Genomic DNA, 21,899 nt, shown 5'->3' on the forward strand with positions numbered 1-21,899 from the left:
CTTGCTAGCTAAGCCAATGAGTCTCATCAATCCATATAAAACGAAAGCGATGTTAACCCAACGCCAGTTAACACACTCAATGCTTAATAAACATTCCCTTAAGGTAGCTAGCTAGTGTAGTACAATTATATCTAATAGCACAATTAATGTGTTTTCATGATAAGACAGTGTTCTGCCGTGTTTAGTGCACCGAGTTTTGTAGCAGCTGAATACAACTTCAGCAGCAAGCTGGTAAACTAGCTACAGTAATGGCCATTCCAACTAGCACTAGCTAGCTGCTAACAAGTTTGCTCCGCTGATTGACCACAGCTCAGCGTTCAACTGCTCTCAAAGCTCATCACTAAGCTAAGACCCCTGGGACAAATACACCTTCCTCTGCAACTGGATCCTGGACAGGCCACCCCCAGGTGGTAAGGGTAGGCAACAACACATCTGCCAGGCTGATCCTCAACACAGGGGGGCCTCAGGGGCCCCCTCCTGTACTCCCTGTTCACCCATGACTCTATGGCCAAGCAAGACTCCAACACCATCATTAAGTTTGCCAACTACACAACGGTGAAAGGCCTGATCACCAACAACGATGATACAGCCTATAGGGAGGAGGTTAGAGACCTGTCAGTGTGGTGCCAGGACAACAACCTCTCCCTCAACATGATCAAGACAAAGGAGATGGTCGTGGACTACAGGAAAAGGAGGGCCGAGCACACATTCATTGTCATCGACGGGGCTGTAGTGGAGCAGGTTGAGAGCTTCAAGTTCCTTGGTGTCCACATCACCAACAAACTAACATGGTCCAAACACACACCAAGACAGTCATGAAGAGGGCACGACAATGCCTATTCCCCCCCCAGAGCGCCAAGTCTAGGTCCAAAAGGCTCCTTAACAGCTTCTACCCCCAAGCCATATGACTATTTGCATTGATGCTAAAAAGTGATAAAATATGTTATTTTTTTTGTTTTGTTGCTACTCGCTGTTTATCATCTATGCATAGTCACTTTACCCCTACCTACATGTACAAATTACCTCGACTAACCTGTACCCCCGCACATGGACTCGGAACCGGTACCCCCTGTAAATATAGCCTCGTTACTGTTATTTTACTGTGCTACTTTTCCCCCCTTTATTTAGAAAATATAATTTTTCTTAACTGCATTATGGGTTAAGGGCTCGTAAGTAAGCATCTCACGCTAAGGTCTAAACATGTTGTATTCGGAGCATGTGAGAAATAAAAATGTCATGAATATTCATGAGTCTCGACATAATCCGTTGGGTGATTGTTTGAGCCTTCTTGAGTGTGTGTGACGTCACACAGATGCTTTACAAAGAGCCGTCTGACTGCAGCCCACGTCCAGGGAGACTCCAGGGAAGAACCGCCATTTCTATTGACTCCTGGCTACTTCCTTGTTCTACGGCTCGACTGTAGCATTGTAGCTAAGCCTAACTATTTTCCTAACCGTATTCTTCTAACCTGCTAAGATAATTCACCTAACCATCTGCGTTAGTACTCCTAACCTGCTATGCTAGTTCTCCTAACCTGCTACGCTAGTTAACCTGCTATGTAAACAAACCATCGGTCGCGACAAAGAGAGGGCTTGGTTTCCCTGGAGTTTCCCTAGATGCAGGCCACAGTCAGATAAGCCGCCTCCGACATCATTTTATAGAATTTCGCAGTGTGTCTAACCGGCCTCTCAACCACGTGTAACCACACCAGGACAGGACCTCCACATCTGGTTTCTTCATCTGCGGGATTATCTGAGACTAGCCACCTGGACAGCTGCTGAAACTGTGGATTTGCACAACCAATCACCACACAGATATTAATGACCTTGCCTGTGGGTATCCTATGAAAGAAAATTTTGCCTGCCACTTACAATGATGTGTTAGAATGACACCATCTGAAGGAAGACAATGGTGAAAAAGACTAATGTTGTCTCAACCTGTCTGGTACTTTCTGTAGGGGTTACGCCTGAGAGCTAAATATGGGATATCTTGTGCTTGACTTCATCTCCCAGGAGCTTCAATAATACCAGCTCCTGTGTTGCATCACTTCATGTGTGCAGTGGAAGGATTTAATCAGCTCTGCATGCTCTTATAAAAGAGGCTGGTGGTGTGGAAATATAGCTGGGATAATTCAAGTTGTGCCACCGGCTGCAGACACTATTAATAGGCCAGAAAGAGCCGCTGAACACAGAGGGATATGGGAACCCTTTCATCACACACACACCGTACGCAAAGGCTGACTCATTCTGGAATCGCCAATAAGTGTTTTAGTGCGTGCTTTCAAGGCAGTAGGAGAAACTAGCAAATCCCAGGAGCAGCAATGTAATTGACTTGCTGTACCAGTGACTAATTCATTAACCCTTTAGCAGGCTCTTATGGAGAGCAGAGGGAATGCGCCGCAGCAGTTTAGAAGTTGCTGATGTCCTGTGGAACTCTATCATTAAAACAAATGTCCTTCTCTTGGACTATTGACAGGCAGCACACAGGACATAGAGAAATACAAAAACACAATATTTGACCAATCAACAGGCCACTGTGCATTTCATTCATTAAGAAAGGAATGCAAACATAGCATGCAGCAACAGGCATTTTGATAAAGATGTTATCGAAAAACAGGAGGAAAGAATGGGAGATAGAAAGAGAGCGAGAGACAAAAATAAAAACAGACAGAAACACATAGGCAGGCAGACAGACCGACCAAAGGTCATACGCAGAGAGGATGGCGGTAGAGACTCACCCCTCCGCCTGCCTCCCAGCCCTTAGGGTAGCGATATGGGGAAGCTGTGGGTACTGATACCTGAGAGAGCGCCGGTGAGTGGGCATGTCCTGGCGGCGTGCCCGCCAAGTTAGGGTGTCCCTTTGTGATATCATGAGCCGTGTAGGGAGGACCAGGGTGCCTCGGTACCTACAGCACACAAAGAGAAAAAGATAAGAGGACATCAGATAATTACAACATGAAGGACAAAGAGGCAGTAGGGTACAGTGCATTCAAAAGGTATTCAGACCCCTTAACTTTTTCCACAATGTTACGTTAGAGCCTTATTCTAAAATTGATAAAAGTTTTTTCCTCAATCTACACACAATACCCCATAATGACAAAGCAAAAACAGGTCTAGACATTTTTGAAAGTTTATAAAACAAAATAATTTAAATATCATATTTACAAAAGTATTCAGACCTTTACTCAGTGCTTTGCTGATGCACCTTTGGCAGCGATTACAGCCTTGAGTCTTCTTGGGTATGACGTTACAAGTTCGGCACACCTGTATTTGGGGAGTTTCTTCCATTCTTCTCTGTAGATCCTCTCAAGCTCTGTCAGGTTGGATGGGGAGGGGCACTGCACAACTATTTTCATGTTTGATCGGGTTCAAGTCCGGGCTCCGGCTGGGCCACTCAAGGACATTCAGAGACCTGTCCCGAAGCCACTCCTGCGTTGTCTTGGCTGTGTGCTTAGGGTTGTTGTCCTGTTGGAAGGTGAACCTTCGCCACAGTCTGCAGGCCTGAGCGCTCTGGAGCAGGGTCTCTAAGGATCTCTGTACTTTGCTCTGTTCATCTTTCCCTCGATCATGACTAGTCTCCCAGTCACTGCCGCTGTAAAACATCCCCACACCATGATGATGCCACCCCCATGCTTCACCGTAGGGATGGTGCCAGGTTTCCTCCAGACGTGACGCTTGGCATCCAGGCCAAAGAGTTCAATCTTGGATTCATCAGACCAGAGAATCTTGTTTCTCATGGTGGCTTTTGGCAAACTCCAAGCTGGCTGTCATGTGCCTTTTACTGAGTGGTTCTCTCATCTCCACAGAGGAACTCTGGAGCTCTGTCAGAGTGACCATCAGGTTCTTGGTCACCTCCCTGACCAAGGCCCTTCTCCCCCGATTGCTCAGTTTGGTAGGCGGTCAGCTCTAGGAAGATTCTTGGTGGTTCCAAATTTCTTCCATTTAAGAATTATGGAGGCCACTGTGTTCTTGGGGACCTTCAATGCTGCAGACATTTTTTGGCAACCATCCCCAGATCTGTGCCAAAAACACAATCCTGTCTCGGAGCTCTACGGACTATTCCTTTGACCTCATGGCTTGGTTTTTGCTCTGACATGCACGGTCAAATGTGGGATCTTATATAGACAGGTGTGTGCCTTTCCAAATCATGTCCAATCAATTGAATTTACCACAGGTGGACTCCAAACAAGTTGTAGAAACATCTCAAGGATGATCAATGGAAACAGATACACCTGATCTCAATTTCAAGTCTCATAGCAAATGCTCTGAATACTTACATAAGGTATGTGTTCTTTATTTTTAATAAATGTGAAACATCTTCTAAAAACCTGTTTTCGCTTTGTCATGGGGTATTGTGTGTAGATTGATAAGGGAAAAAAATATTTAATCCATTTTACAACAAGGCTGAAATGTAACAAATTGTGGGAAAAGTCAAGGAGTCTGAATACTTTCCGAATGCACTGTATATGCTTGTGTGTGTGTTGAATTATATTATATCCTTTATTTGTTAGTGTGCTGAAGCTGTAACATTTTGGCAAAGAATTGCCGAGAGAATGTACACACTAGGTTTGCAAAAGGAGGTACTGTACCTAGGAACTTCAGAAATTTACCAGTAATCTACTCGAATTTTGGAAACAATCAAAGACTAAGTTCACATGTAGGAGATAAAATAAAATGAAGTTTTGAAAATATAATATAAAATTACAAAAGCTGTAAAACATTATCCTAAATATAACCCATAAATTTAGGGAATAACGTTGATGTTATATGAAGGTATCAGCCTGGAATATAATTTATTCTTGTGCATCTTTCTCTTTCAAAATGAACAAAAACAAACGCAACTTGCAACAATTTCAAAGATTTTACTGAGTTACAATTCATAGAAGGAAACCAGTCAATGTAAAAAAATCATCAGGCCCTAATCTATGGATTTCACATGACTGGGAATACAGGTATGCATCTGTTGGTCATAGACACCTTAAAAAAAAAATGCAGGTGCGCGTATCAGAAAACCAGTCAGTTTCTAATGTGACCACCATTCATGCAGCGCGACACATCTGTCGCATGGAGTTGATTGTGGCCTGGGGAATGTGGTCCCACGCCTCTTCAATGGCTGTTCGAACTGGAACGCACTGTCATACACGTCGATTCAGAGCATCCCAAACATGGTCAACGGGTGACATATCTGATGAGTATGCAGGCCATGGAAGAACTGGGACATTTTCAGCTTCCAGGAATAGTATACAGATCCTTGCGACATAGTGACACGCATTATCATGCTAAAACATGATGTGACAGCGGCGGATGAACGGCACGATAAAGGGCCTCAGGATCTCATCACGGTATCTCTGTGCATTCAAATTGCCATCGATAAAATGCAACTGTGTTCGTTGTCTGTAGCTTTTGCCTGCCCATACCATAATCCCAATGTAGCCTATGTTTTTTGTCCCCCCCCACTTTGGTTCTGAAATCACCCACTAATTGATTTGTAATTTTTGCAGATTAAGTGTTAACTAGTATTCTAACTATATTTCTTGTTTAACAATTAGCTATGACATAGCCAATTCATATATAGCAGAACTTTTGATTTCTTTGGTCAGCACGCAAAGCTAGGTACAGTGCAGTTTGACTTGGCTTCTGATAGTAACTAGGGTTGTTATCCAAGCAAAATTAGATGCTTAGTTCGACACTGAAGGAGAGGACACATCAGTTGTCAGAGCCTGTAAGTAAGCATTTCACTGTAACCTGTTGTATTCGGCGCACGTGACAAATAAACTTTGATTTAATTTGTCACAAAGTATGAGGTATTTTACGAAGGAATATGAGCAAAACATTTGAGTGAATCTCAGATTCACTATTCATTTAAATAGATTTTCTGACCGATGCATGCTACATTTGGATCGGTTTGGTGTCTGCGAACCTATGCAGTCTTATCTCAAACATTTGAATCGGGACCAATGAGTATCGTTATATCGTTATTTTACACATTTTATTTATTTTACTAAGACAACATGTCTGTTGTAAATGAATTGGGGTTGAACTGGTGGCAGTTGTGAAAAATAGTTGGAAGATGTCATTATTGATTAGATGCTTTTTTTCAGAAGGCTATTTTCTCTTGAACCAGTCTTTCCATAAGAAACTCATGGACAATTAGGGCTGGGCAATTTTCCAAATGTATTTGATTAATTCAAATGTATGTTTTAGCGCGTCATTACCTGTATTGCAAGAATCAAGGTATTTTGTGTTTTTATGAGCGTTTATGTCCGCTTCTTCTCATGTATTTTTGGTCTAGTCCCCTTCTGTGCTATGTGCATCTTATTCTCTCTCACACACACACGAGAGATCACTTCTTCCTCTCTGACGAGAAGTTTCAACTCGCTATTGCATTTGATATGGACACAGAAGCACATTGAGACATTTTACTGTAATACGGAAGTAAAAATGTAAAAAAAATGCCCTTTATTATGTTTAAACTTCTCTCAAATTGAGCTCAGAGCAGACAACTGAAACAGAAGTTTTATTGAACATTGATTCTGGAAAGGTAATGCTCAGTTTGTCGCGTGGCATTGAACTACCGCTAGCAGCATTTTAGCTTAAGACTTATACTAGCTGTTTAGTCTGTTTGATAAATGTGCAATAAGCATAAAACACAAAAGGAATTGGCAACTTGTTCTCATTCTGAGAAATAAAAGTAGGCCACTTGATTTCAACATCTGAACAAAGAGGACAGGCTAGCATGCTGTTCAAACAGTTGGAGACGGACAGAAGGGTGGGTTCAGGACAATTCAACTGTTCTACCTTGTTACCTTACAAATAGCTACAAGTTGGAAATAAAGATTAGCTGGCTATTCACTAGCACGTGGGCTTGTGTTTACGAGACCTTTTCTATAATTCCTGCTACAAGAAGTTAAGTGAATGTGCATTATGCATGGTTCTGGTTAAATTTGTAACAAAAAGGGCACTTTCATAAACAGTCTTAAAAGTCAGATCAGTGATTATTGCAACAACAACAAAAAACATGTTAAACTAATTTTAATTATTAGTGGGTCTTGTGGTTGTGGGAGGCTTATATTTAGCCTAGGTATAATTTCACAAGCCCTGAATTCATTAGATTATTGCCGACTGTTTGAAATTCAGCGAATTTCACCTTTAATTGTACAACAAAGCTTATTTCGAGATTTTCTTTCTTTAATCAAGACGTAGGGGTCTCCCGTATGGTGCAGCGGTCTAAGGCAATGCATTGCAGTGCTTGAGGCATCACTACAGACCTGGGTTCGATCCCAGGCTGTCACAACAGACCCGGGAGTCCCATAGGGCGGCACACAATTGGCCGAGCGTTGTCCGGGTGAGACAAGGGTTTTGCCGGGGGGCTTTACTTGGCTCATCGCGCTCTAGCGACTCTTTGTGGTCAACTGGGCGCCTGTGGGCTGACTTCGTCATCAGTTGAACAATGTTTCCTCCGACACATTGGTGCGACTGGCTTCCGGGTTAAGCGGGCGGTGTTAAGAAGCATGGTTTGGCAGGTCATGTTTCGGAGGATGCATGACTCAATCTTCGCCTCTCCCGAGCCTGTTGGGGAGTTGCAGCGATGAGACAAGATCGTAATTGGATATCCTGAAATTGGGGAGAAAGGGGGGGTAAAAAATAAAAAGGTACAAATAATAATAATTTAAAACATATGTAACGTGAACCACCCATAAAAGGTTAAAAGAAAGATCAAGATATGATTTTTAGGCCATATCGCCAAGCCCTATGAAGAAATATAATCTTTTTTTTTCTTTCTTTTTTTTTAAGTATAAAGAAAAATCCGGTAACTGATACTGGTAGTTTTGCAACCCTAGCACACACACACACACACACACAGAACTCCACAGGTCATTAGACTTGCTTCTGCTGAGGAATGTAAATTAGGCACTTTAAGGTAGGGATCAACTCCTGTCCGGCTCTGTGCAGAGGAGCAGAAGACCTATGTTGTACACGAAGTGGGTTGTGCCTTGCTGTACAGACCTAGGCTCTGCCCTGGGTTGTGCTGCCCGGTCTGTCCCTTTGCAGTACTGGGCATGCAGTGTGATTCGTGCTGTATCCCTTTCCCTGACACTGTCCTGTACTGTGAGCTGTAAAACACTGCAGGTGCTGCTGCAGCAGCAGGTCTGGCACAGCAGAGATAATGCAGGCTGGCCGGCTCACCTCTGCTCTCCTGGGCTTTCTGCTGCCCACACACCTGTTGCTGCTGCACATGAGCCTCTGTGAGGTAATGGTAACACTCTCCCTCTTCCGATTGTCTTCTGACAAAATTCTCTCTCAACAACCCTGGTTCACTCTTAATCCCTAACATATCTCGGTTTGGCCCACTTTCTCTGGTTGACAGGATAAAGGCAGCTAATCGGACTGCTGTTGCCAGGGGATGAGTCTCTGCCGGTGACTGATTCCACTGACAGGCAGAATGACAGGAAGGGTGGGGGAGGGGCAGGACCTGCACAGCCGAGCATAGGCCAAGGAAGGGAAGGGAGAGTCCAGAAAGCAGTCCTCTCCTCGGCCACAGAGCAGACCAAAGCCTTCCAGGAACATAGTTTCCATTGATGTCATGCCTGCAGACCGCCAACAAACCTACGCAGTCATTTGAAACTGACACTACTCAATGCTGTGTATACATGTACTTATCAACCAGAATGATGTGATAGGTCAATTACATCAAACAAATCACATCTGTTCAACATAATAAAAAAAGGTTAAGTCCCCTATTTAGGGGACTGAGCAGTTCTGCACCGGTTTCGGCTGATGTGTTTACAGACGTTGTAACATCCATTGCTGTGTACTCGGTTAAACCTCTGGTAGTCCTGCTTCACATGCCTTGAAATCTGACACTAGGCTTGGGTGGTATACCGTATATATACCATACACCGGGGTATTTGGAAATAGCCACGGGATGGTTTTTCCAATACCGTGAACGGAAACTATTTATTTATAAATAAAATAAAGTGAATATTTGTAGCTACTTTTTAAGTAAATATCTGCAGTCAACTTGTGCAATACTTAAGGAGATAAAGCAGATCACGTTCTACATTTCATCAGTCACAATTTTCATTATGAAGCTTACCGGAAGTATAGTCCCATGGTTTTTGTTTACAAGCACATATCCACAAGAGACCGGAGCCTTGTGAATCATTCATTGTTGTGCAGCACGCGCCACATGATCTAGTTACAGTATGGAATTTACAACTAAATGTTTGGCAGCTAGATATCTTAACTATTAAGTTAACTGTGCTAAAAAGTCCTGCAGTTTTGATTTGGTTTGCTAATTTAGTAGCATGTTCTCTAGCTAAGTGGTTAGGTTCTTGACCAAGCTTCTTTTCGTAACAGCAAAGAACCCCCTCCTGCACCATTTAGCTAGCATTCCCTATGGGATTTTAAATGTAATTGTTAGTCTTGTTAACCTTCGGATTACAGGGGCTTGAAAAAAAGCATCACTTGTGTTCAGTACCGGTATTAGCGAATATCCCGGGATGTGTCAAAGTCGGTATGAAGATACGAAGGTATGACAATCTGCATAGGGAGCGATACGTCACATTTTCTGGCCTATTCAGACAAAGGATCGATTTCCTCTGGCTGTGAACCTCAGCGCTCCGCTTTCAACACGGTATATGAAATAGGAGAGCATAGTAATTGTAGCAATAACAGTGTCATCTTGCTGTGATGTTCTCAGATGGATTTAGAGCTCTCAACGTGAAAACAATAGGGCTGTCAAAGTTAAGTCAGAGTTAACACGTTATAACTGTAAAAAAAATTCTGCGGTTAAATCGAGACACTATTTCTTCACCGCACAGAAACTTTGAAGTCCATGTGTTTTTGACAGACACTTTTAAGCGCAGAACACAGCTACAGTCAATGCTTGTGCCTTTACATTGATGAAGGCCGTGTGCTTCCAGCCAAAATCATTATGTTATGCCCAATATTACCGTAGCTGTTTTTTTCTTTCTACCCGGATTCGTGTGCATGTCGCAGACTGTTTTAAACTACTTGCGAGTCGCCATATTTTGGTTTGATAACAAACAATGTTTAACCAGCTAGTCATGTTACCTACCTAGCTAGCAACCTGAACTTGACCACTGACTAGGCTATGCAAAAATGTGGATGGCACAGGAAGAACTGAAAAGGAATAGGCTACTCAAAGAGATGCTTCAAAGGTAGGTTGCATATGCAAGAGTTGGGTGTGTATGATTGTGTGTGTGTGAGAGAGGATGTGTGTGAGAGTGGGAGTAAGTGAGAGAAGAAGAGAGGGTGTGGGAGGAAGAGTGTGCAGGCCTACGTGTGCAAAGTTATCTGAACAGTACAGATGGTTACAGTGTTTTCGTAACATTGTTAGACAAGTTAAAAAGCTCTTTGTTCATTGTATACATAGAGCCTGTTCTTTTTTTCTAAAAGTCACACTCACTTAGAATGACTGAGACTTTAACAGCACTTAAAGCTGTGCGTGTGTGAAAGAGAAAGGGAGAGACTAGTGTGTGTGTGTGTGTGCCAGTGGAGGCTACTCAAAGGAAAAATGTTTAACATTAAATTATACTTTAGATAAAACTACACAAAATATATATAAATGTCACCAAAAAAATTGATTAAAACACAATGTTTTGCAGTGAAGGTCTACAATAGCCTCAGCAGCACTCTGTAGGTTAGCACCCTGGTGTAGCCGGAGGACAGCTAGCTTCTGTCCTCCTCTGGGAACATTGACTTCAATACAAAAGGCTCAAGGTTCTCACCCCCTTCAATGGATTTACACAGTAATTATGACAACTTCCGGAGGACGTCTTCCAACCTATCAGAGCTCTTGCAGCATGAACTGACATGTTGTTCACCAGAGAATGAATCTAATACTGAAAGCAAAAGCTACAGCTAGGTAGCACTGCACTGCATAAAATGTGGGAAATAGTTGACTCAAAAAGAGAGAAAGACGATAGTTGAACAGTAGTGAACAAATTAATTTCTACAAAATGAAGGATAAGCGATAGAACTAGCTTTATTTGGTTGTATCTTTCACTTTGCTAGAGAATGCAGCTACCTAGTTTGAGCCGGGTGTTCGTGTAGGCTAACCAGAGAGGGATGCTTTGTTAGCTAGCTGGCTATCCAACATTGGAACTCTTCCAAGTCAAGATAAGCATTTGGTTTCATTAAATTTACTGCCACTGGGGCCCGCCGGTGAAACTGCTAAACTGTAGCTAGCGGGTTTACTAGAGCGTTAGTTCTAGTAGCAATGCTAACTATCAAATCACATTTGACGGTCCCGTGTAGCTCAGTTGGTAGAGCATGCCGCTTGCAACGCCAGGGTTGTGGGTTCGTTTCCCACGGGGGGCCAGTACAAAAAAAGTATGAATGTATGTACTTGTAAGTCGCTCTGGATAAGAGCGTCTGCTAAATGACTTAAATGTAAATGTAAATGTATTTGTCACATGCGCCAAATACAACAGGTGTAGACCATAAAGTGAAATGCTTACTTACAAGCCCTTAACGAACAATGCAGTTAAGAAAATACCTAAAAAAAAGAGAGATAAGAATAACAAATAATTAAAGAGCAGCAGTAAATAACAATAGCAGAGAGAACAGTCATGACTAGGGTGGCTAGAGTCTGACAATTTTTAGGGCCTTCCTTTGACACAGCCTGGTATAGAGGTCCTGGATGGTAGGAAGCTTGGCCCAAGTGAAGTACTAGTGAAGTACCTCTGTTGCGCCAAACCAGGCAGTGATGCAACCCGTCAGGATTCTCTCGATGGTGCAGCTGTAGAACCTTTTGAGGATCTGAGGACCCAAGCCAGATCTTTTCAGTCTCCTGAGGGGGAATAGGTTTTGTCGTGCACTCTTCATGACTGTCTTGGACAATGTTAGCTTGTTGTTGATGTGGACCCCAAAGAACTTGAAGCTCTCAACCTGCTCCACTACAACTCCGTCGATGAGGATGGGGGCGTGCTCGGGTCCTCCTTTCCTGTAGTCCCCAATCATCTCTTTTGTCTTGATCACGTTGAGGGAGAGATTGTTGTCCTTGCACCACAGTCAGGTCCCTGACCTCCTCCCTATAGGCTGTCTAATCGTTGTCGTAAACAGGCCTACCACTGTTGTGTCATCGGCAAACGTGATGGTGTTGGAGTCGTGCCTGGCCGTGCAGTAATGAGTGAACAGGGAGTACAGGAGGGGACTGAGCACGCACCCCCGAGGGGCCCCCGTGTTGAGGATCAGCATGGCGGATATGTTGTTACCTACCCTTACCACCTGGGGGCGGCCTGTCAGGAAGTCTTGGATCCAGTTGCAGAGGGAGGTGTTTAGTCTCAGGGTCCTTAGCTTAGGGATGAGCTTTGAGGGCACTATGGTGTTGAATGCTGAGCTGTAGTCAATGAATAGCATTCTCACATAGTTGTTCCTTTTGTCCAGGTGTGAAAGGAGTGCGGAGTGCAATAGAGATTGCATCATCTGTGGATCTGTTGGTGCGGTATGTAAATTGGAGTGGGTCTAAGGTTTCTGGGATAAAGGTGTCGATGTGAGCCATGACCAGCCTTTCAAAGCACTTCATGGCTACAGACGTGAGTGCTACAGGTCGGTAGTCGTTTAGGCAGGTTACCTTCGTGTTTTTGGGTACAGGGACTATGGTGGTTTGCTTGAAAAATGTTGGCATTACAGACTCGGACATGGGTTGAAAATGTCAGTGAAGACACTTGCAAGTTGATCAGCGCATGCTCGGTGTACACGTCCTGGTAATCCGTCTGGCCCTGCGGCCTTGTGAATGTTAACCTGTTCAAAGGTCTTACTCACATTGGCTGCGGAGAGCGTGATCACACAGTTGTTCGGAACAGCTGATGCTCTCATGCACGTTTCAGTGTAACTTTCCTCAAAGCGAGCACAGAAGTCATTTAGCTCGTCTGGTAGGCTCGTGTCACTGGCTAGCTCTCGGAGGTGCTTCCCTTTGTAGTCTGTAATAGTTTGCAAGCCCTGTCAAATCTAACGAGCATCGGAGCCGGTGTAGTGCGATTCGATCTTAGTCCTGTATTGACACTTTGCCTGTTTGATGGTTTGTCGGAGGGCATAGCGGGAAATCTTATAAGCTTCCGGGTTAGAGTCCCACTCCTTGAAAGCGGCAGTTCTACCCTTTAGCTCAGTGTGAATGTTGCCTGTAATCCATGGCTTCTGGTTGAGGTATGTACTAGAGGTCAGACGATTAATTAGGGCCGATTTCAAGTTATAACAATCGGTAACCAGCATTTTCTGACGCAGACTATGGCTGATTACATTGCAATCCACGAGGAGACTGCGTGGCAGGCTGACCACCTGTTACGCGAATGCAGCATCAAAAGGACCTGGTGGCTGCAAGGAGCCAAGGTAAGTTGCTAACTAGCATTAAACTTATCTTGTAAAAAAAACTATCAATCAATCTTAACCTAATCACTAGTTAACTACACATGGTTGATGATATTATTAGATTAACTAGCTTATCCTGCGTTGTATATAGTCAATGCGCTGCCTGTTAATTTATCATCGAATCACAGCCTACTTCAACTTCGCCAAACGGGTGATGATTTAACGAAAGCACATTCTCAAAAAAAGCACAAATGGTACACCAATGTACCTAACCATAAACATCATTGCCTTTCTTAAAATCAATACCCAAGTATATATTTTTTAAACCTGCATATTTAGTTAAAAGAAATTAATGTTAGCAGGCAATATTAACTAGGGAAATTGTGTCACTTCTCTTGCGTTCATTGCACGCAGAGTCAGGGTATATGCAACAGTTTGGGCCGCCTGGTTCGTTGCGAACTGTGTGAAGACCATTTCTTCCTAACAAAGACAGTAATTAATTTGCCAGAATTGTACATAATTATGACATAACATTGAAGGTTGTGCAATGTAATAGCAATATTTAGACTTAGGGATGCCACCCGCTCGATAAAATACAGAACGGTTCCGTATTTCACTGAAAGAATAAACGTTTTGTTTTCGAAATGATAGTTTCCAGAATTGACCATATTAAAACTTTTTGCCACTAGGGGGGTGCCATTTCGACATAGCACAAATTAGTCTCCAAATTAAACTGCCTCGTACTCAATTCTTGCTCGTACAATATGCATATTATTATTACTATTGGATAGAAAACACTCCAGTTTCTAAAACCGTTTGAATTATGTCTGTAAGTGAAACAGAACTCGACTTAGAGCAATTCTCCTATGAGGATTTGAAAATGGTGAAATCTCCACGCTGTTCCCAGACCTGTAGATAACCCTGACTGTCTTCTATTGGTTGAGATGCACTGCATACGCCTTCCCCTGGTTGTTAGCGAATAGGGAGAGTTGAAATGGAGTTTCTACGAAGTTCAGAAAGTTGATAAATTGGTTGGAATCGAGGTGTCCAGCCTTTTGGTCCTTCGCGCTGACGCAAAAAGGGTCTTGGAATGTCTTTTTAGAACCTCTGGTTTTAGAAACTAGAAATATCCGGCTCTGTTTTTATTCGATATAGGCTTTAAAGACATCATAATCTTGTTATTTTAAACATATTTATTTCAGTTTATGTCAGTATATTGCGAATTTCGAGCATTCCATTTTCTGACGTTGTATTGAGTTAGGTGTCTCTCTCGAATGCCATTGTGTACTGCTAATTGCAGTCGAAGGAAAACGTCGAAGGAAACATTCTCCAACCCAGCAACGATTCTTTTGGCCAACGGACACCTTTCCCAAGATTCTGATGGGAGTTCAGCTAATAGTAAGTACTATTTATGCTGATAATTCGTTGTTCTGTTGAAAAAGTAAAATGCATAAGACGACATTATTTTCCATGTAGCCTTGCGCTATCGCACCCTGTATTGCACCCAGTATTGCGCAGTAAGGTTAATTTTAAAAATGTAATTCAGCGATTGCATTAAGAACTAATTTGTCTTTCATATGCTGTCCACCCTGTATTTTTTAGTCAAGTTTATGATTATTTATTGATTAGACTAGGTAACTCTCCAAGATGGCGCCCGAAATTTTCTGGGGAGCTTGGCAACTTTTCTCATTGTATAAGCACTATTTGTGCCGCTAAATATGGACATTTTCGAACAAACTCTATATGCATTGTGTAATATGATGTTACAGGACTGTCATCTGAAGAATTCTGAGAAGGTTAGTGAAAAAATTATTATTTTGGTGGTGAATACGTTATCGCTATGTTTGGCTGGAATCAATGCTGTTGTTTGGTTTGCTACTGTGCTAAGCTAATATAACGTTATATTGTGTTTTCGCTGTAAAACACTTAGAACATCTGAAATATTGTCTGGATTCACAAGATCTGTGTCTTTCAATTGCTGTACGCTGTGTATTTTTAAGAAATGTTTTATGATGAGTAATTAGGTAATACACGTTGCTCTCTGTAGTTATTCTAGTCGATTTGTGATGGTGGCTGCAATGGTAAACTATGATTTATACCTGAAATATGCACATTTTTCTAACAAAACATATGCTAAACAATAAATATGTTATCAGACTGTCATCTGATGAGGTTGTTTCTTGGTTAGTGGCTATTTCTATCTTTATTTGTCCGAATTTGTGATAGCTACTGATGCAGTAAGAAAATGGTGGAGGTAAAAAAAAGTTGTCTTTTGCTAACGTGGTTAGCTAATAGATTTACATATTTTGTCTTCCCTGTAAGACATTTTGTGGCCTGCTGGAGGTCATTTTGCAGGGCTCTGGCAGTGCTCCTCCTTGCACAAAGGCGGAGGTAGCGGTCCTGCTGCTGGGTTGTTGCCCTCCTACGGCCTCCTCAACGTCTCCTGATGTACTGGCCTGTCTCCTGGTAACGCCTCCATGCTCTGGACACTACGCTGACAGACACAGCAAACCTTCTTGCCACAGCTCGCATTGATGTGCCATCCTGGATGAGCTGCACTACCTGAGCCATCTCATGCTACCACTAGAGTGAGAGCACCGCCAGCATTCAAAAGTGACTTAAACATCAGCCAGGAAGCATAGGAACTGAGAAGTGGTCTGTGGTCACCACCTGCAGAACCACTCCTTTATTGGGGGTGTCTTGCTAATTGCCTATAATTTCCACATTTTGTCTATTCCATTTGCACAACAGCATGTGAAATTTATTGTCAATCAGTGTTGCTTCCTAAGTGGACAGTTTGATTTCACAGAAGTGTGATTGACTTGGAGTTACATTGTGTTGTTTAAGTGTTCCCTTTATTTTTTGAGCAGTGTATTTAAAAAAATTGCTGATTAATCGGTATCAGCTTTTTTGGGGTCCTCCAATAAATCGCTATCGGCGTTGAAAAAAAATCAATCAGTCCACCTCTAGTAGGTACGTACAGTCACTGTGGGGACTACGTGATCGATGCACTTATTGATGAAGCCAGTGACTGATATGGTGTACTCCTCAATGCCATCGGAAGAATCCCATTACATATTCCAGTCTGTGCGAGCAAAACAGTCCTGCAGATTAGCAACTGCTTCACCTGACCACTTTTTTTTAATTGATCTAGTCACTGGTGCTTCCTGCTTTAATTGTTGCTTGTAAGCAGGAATCAAGAGGATAGAATTATGGTCAGATTTGCCAAATGGAGGGCGAGGGAGAGCTTTGTACACGTCTGTGTGTGTGGAGTAAAGGTGGTCTAGAGTTTTTCCCCCCTCTGGTTGCACATTTAACATGCTGATAGAAATGAGGTAAAACTGATTTAAGTTTCCCTGTATTAAAGTCCCCGGCCACTAGGAGCACCGCCCCTGGATGAGCGTTTTCCTGTTTGCTTACAGCGGTATACAGCTCATTAAGTGCGGTTTTAGTGACAGCATCGGTCTGTGGTGGTATGTAGACAGCTACGAAAAATACAGATGAACACTCTCTAAATATAGTGTGGTCTACAGCTTATCATGAGATACTCTACCTCAGGCGAGCAAAACCTTGAGACTTCCTTAGATATTGTGCACCAGCTGTTTACAAATATGCTTAGGCTCCCGCCTCGTGTCTTACCAGAGGCTGCTGTTGTATCCTGCCGATAGTGTGTATAACCCGTCAGCTGTATGTTCTTAACCTGTTTGGGCTGCAGGGGCAGTATTGAGTAGCCGGATAAAAGGTGCCCATTTCAAACGGCCTCGTACTCAATTCTTGCTCGTACAATATGCATATTATTATTACTATTGGATAGAAAACACTCTCTAGTTTCTAAAACGGTTTGAATTATATCTGTGAGTAAAACAGAACTCATTTTGCAGCAAACTTCCTGACAGGAAGTGGAAAATCTGAAATCGATGCTCTCTTCTAGGGGCTGCCTATTAAAGTCCTTGATATTTATTAGTTTAGATGCACTTCATACATCTTCCACTAGATGTCGACAAGGAGTGAGAGAAGAAATGGAGTGTGTAACTTGATTTGGTGTCGAATTATAGCTCTTGGCATGACGTGTCACCAGTTTCCTGTTTTCTGGAGAGCGCGAGCAGGGACCTGGATTTGCCTTCTGATTAGCTGCCGTTATGGACGACTAATATCTCCGGCTTTGATTTTATTTGATACATGTGACAATATCATCGTAAAGTATGTTTTTTCAATATAGTTTAATCAGATTAAAATTTTTCCGGGAGTTTTGCAGTGTTCCGTTCTCTTTCGTTTGTTGACGATGGAGAGATTCGCGCCACTTGGCAAGTGTGCTTGCTAAATCGAGGGGAAAAAGGCCGTTCTAAATCCAAACAACGATTGTTCCCGACAAAGGACCCCTTGTACAACATTCTGATGAAAGATCAGCAAAAGTAGGACCCATTTTATGATGCTATTTCATATATCTGTCGAATATGTTGTGCAAGTCGTTTGCGCCCAGCTTTTGGGTACTCTCTCGCTATACCTAAGCTGGATGTCGTAATGAAGTTATCCTTAGAATTCTAACACGGCGATTGCATTAAGAACTAGTGTATCTATCATTTCCTATACAACATGTATTTTTTAGTTATGTTTATGAATAGCTATTTGGTCAGAATATGTGTCAGAAAACGTGTCAGAAAAATATCGTTGCTGTTTAGACGTTGTGGGAAAAGTAGCTAAGATAGCAACATGTATAACCACTGATTTCAGCTCTAAATATGCACATTTTCGAACAAAACATAAGTGTATGTATAACCTGATGTTATAGGACTGTCATCTGATGAAGAATATCAAGGTTAGTCAGGTTAGTTCTGGCTATTGTGGTAAGCTAATATAACGCTATATTGTGTTTTCGCTGTAAAACACTTAAGAAATCGGAAATATTGGCTGGAATCACAAGATGCCTGTCTTTCATTTGCTGTACACTATGTATTTTTCAGAAATGTTTTATGATGAGTATTTAGGTATTTGACTTTGGTGTCTGTAATTATTCTGGCTGCTTTCGGTGCAATTTCTGATTGTAGCTGCAATGTAAACTATGATTTATACCTGAAATATGCACATTTTTCGAACAAAACAGATTTATTGTATAACATGTTATAAGACTGTCATCTGATGAAGTTGTTTGTTGGTTCGTTTGGTTGGTTCTTGGTTAGTTAGGTTGGCTTTGTGCATGCTACCTGTGCAGTGAAAAATGTCTGTCCTTTTTTGTATTTGGTGGTGAGCGAACATAAATATACGTGATGTTTTCGCTGTAAAACATTTAAAAAAATCGGACATGTTGGCTGGATTCACAAGATGTGTACCTTTCATTTGCTGTATTGGACTTGTTAATGTGTGAAAGTTAAATATTTCAAAAAAATATATTTTGAATTTCGCGCCCTGCACTTGAAGTGGCTGTTGTCATATTGTGGCCGGCCTCGGGCTTGCAGCCAGAAGAAGTTAATGTGGTCGTTCAGCCACGACTCGGTGAAACAAGATATTACAGTTTTTAATGTCCCGTTGGTAGGATATACAGTTGAAGTCGGAAGTTAAACCTGTTGGGGATGGGGGCGCTGTTTAGACTATTTATGCTAATGTGGCTAATTTTTTAAACGGCTTCCCACAAAATCCTTGATCGTACAATATGCATATTATTATTATTATTGGATAGAAAACAGTCTATAGTTTCTATAGGAGTTGAAATTTTGTCTCTAAGTGGAACAGAGCCCATTCTACAGCAATTTCCCTGACATGGAGTCAGATTTGAGAAACGTTGGCCACTTTTCTGAAGTCATTTAAAAGGGCTCTGTCGTTGCTATGACTATACGGACACTTCTTACGTCTTCCCCTGGATGCCTTTACGTGATGACGATTCCAACGGGCTCGATTGCTCGTTCACAGGCCCTACAAATGAAAAAAACCTTTAGCTAGCAAGTCTTTTCTTGCTGCGTAACGCGCGTGGAAGACACCGACCCTCTCCTGTTCCAAGCGTTAGTTTAGCCTGTTATATTTCTCCGGTCATCTTTTCACTCGTTATAGGAGTTACAAACATCACAAAGTAGTTAATTTAAAGCGTTTTATAGCAATTTATATCCGTTTAGTGCGATTTTGGGACATTTATTTTTGCAACGATGTGAAAAGTTGGAAACGCTTTTCAGTTCATCCCGAACGTAGTTGACATTTCCACATGGCAAGAGGACAGCTTTCCACCAAAAGACGATTTCTCCCAAGAAAGGATCCTTTGCCCAAGATACTGATGGAAGAACAGCTCAAGGTAGGACATTTTTATTATGATAAATCGTGTTTCTGTCGAAACATTTTAGTGGCTTAGGACGCCATGTTTTTTGACGTAGCTTCGCTTGGCGCAAACTGTATTGAAAAGTAAGGATAAATTAAAAAATGTAATAACGCAATTGTATTAAGAATTAAATTGTCTATCAATCCCTGTCCACCTTATATTTTTTAGTCACGTTTATGAGTATTTATGTATAAGAGTAGATCACTGTCTAAGTGGCGCAAGGACGTTTTCTTTACCAGCTTGTCTACATTTCACATTGTCTAACCATGATTTTGGTGGCTAAATATAAACATTTTCGATCAAACTGTATATGCATGTTGTAATGTGATGTTACAGGAGTGTCATCGGAAGAATTCTGAGAAGGTTAGTGAAAAAATTAATATCTTTTGGCGATGTTGACTTTTATCGCTCACTTTGGCTAGAATCAATGCTGGGCTGCTAATTGCTATGTGCTAAGCTAATATAACGATTTATTGTGTTTTCGCTGTAAGACACTTAGAAAATCTGAAATATTGTCTGTATTCACAGGATCTGTGTCTTTCGATTCGTGTATGCTGTGTATTTTTACGAAATGTTTGATGATTAGTAGTTAGGTAAACACGTTGCTCATTGTAATTATTCTAGTCCATTTGTGATGGTGGGTGCAATTGTAAACTATGAAGTCTACCTGAAATATGCACTTTTTTCTAACAAAACCTATCCCATACCATAAATATGTTATCAGACTGTCATCTAATGAGTTTTTTTGTTGGTTAGGGGCTATAAATATCTTAGTTTAGCCGAATTGGTGATGGCTACTGGTGTTGGTGGACAAATAAAAGATGGTGGATTATGCTAATGTGTTTTTAGGTAATAGATGTACATCTTTACATATTGTGTCTTCCCTGTAAAACATTTTAAAAATCGGAAATGTTGACTGGATTCATAAGATCTGTGTCTTTCATTAGCTGTATTGGACTTTAATGTGTGAAAGTTAAATATTTTAAAAAAATATTTTTTTTGAATTTCGCGGCACTGGTTTTTCAGTGGGGGGGGGGGGGGGTGCCGCTAGCGCCACGCTGATCCTAGACAGGTTAACATACACTTAGTTTGGAGTCATTAAAACTCGTTTTTCAACCACACCACAAATTTCTTGTTAACAAATTATAGTTTTGGCAAGTCAGTTAGGACATCTACTTTATGCATGACAAGTAATTTTTCCAACAATTATTTACATTACTTCACTTATAATTCACTGTATCATTCCAGTGGGTCAGAAGTTAACTTCTTTGGGCTGCAAGCCCTAAGTCGGGCTCAATATGACAACAGCCAGTCCAAGTGCAGGGCGCGAAATTCAAAAGATATTTTTTAGGAATATTTAGCATTCACACATTAACAAGTCCAATACAGCAAATGAAAGATAAACATCTTGTGAATCCAGCCAACATGTCCGATTTTTAAAAATGTTTTACAGCGAAAACACCACGTATATTTATGTTAGCTCACCACCAAATACAAAAAAGGACAGACATTTTTCACTGCACAGGTAGCATGCACAAAGCCAACCTAACTAACCAAGAACCAACCAAACTAACCAACAAACAACTTCATCAGATGACAGTCTTATAACATGTTATACAATAAATCTGTTTTGTTCGAAAAATGTGCATATTTCAGGTATAAATCATAGTTTTACATTGCAGCTGCAATCACAAATAGCACCAAAGCAGCTAGAACAATTACAGAGACCAAATTGAAATACATAAATACTCATCATAAAACATTTATGAAAAATACATGGTGTACAGCAAATGAAAGACAAGCATCTTGTGAATCCAGCCAATATTTCCGATTCTTTAAGTGTTTTACAGCGAAAACACAATATAGCATTATATTAGCTTACCACAATAGCCAAAAACACAACCCATTTATCAGCAGCAAAAGTTAGCGATCGCAAAAAAACAGCAAAAGATATAATTTTTCACTAACCTGGACAAACTCCATCAGATGACAGTCCTATAACATCAGGTTATACAATACACTTATGTTTTGTTCGAAAATGTGCATATTTAGAGCTGAAATCCGTGGTTATACATTGTGAAAACGTAGCAACTATTTTCCAGAATCTCCGGATATATTTCTGACACTCACCTATTCTGACCAAATAACTAATCATAAACTTTACTAAAAAAATACATGTTGTACAGCAAATTATAGATACACTAGTTCTTAATGCAATCGCCGTGTTAGAATTCTAAAAATAACTTTATTACGACATGCAGCTT

The 21,899-nt window shown here is 41.4% G+C and overlaps 1 protein-coding gene across 20 annotated transcripts in view; it reads right to left on the reverse strand.

Moving 5' to 3' along the window:
• The window catches only part of LOC129815154 (eukaryotic translation initiation factor 4 gamma 3-like), a 98,331-nt gene that overhangs the window by 28,161 nt on the left and 48,271 nt on the right, over positions 1-21,899 (reverse strand). For 19 of the 20 annotated variants that reach the window (XM_055868617.1, XM_055868615.1, XM_055868604.1 and 16 more), the window contains exon 3: positions 2,738-2,905. In XM_055868617.1, coding sequence (XP_055724592.1) covers positions 2,738-2,905 — 168 coding nt within the window. The remainder of the gene's footprint in view (positions 1-2,737; positions 2,906-21,899) is intronic. The other variant, XM_055868613.1, reaches the window with a different exon arrangement.

This window comes from Salvelinus fontinalis, chromosome 18, assembly GCF_029448725.1.
Source record: "Salvelinus fontinalis isolate EN_2023a chromosome 18, ASM2944872v1, whole genome shotgun sequence".
NCBI lineage: Eukaryota > Metazoa > Chordata > Actinopteri > Salmoniformes > Salmonidae > Salvelinus > Salvelinus fontinalis.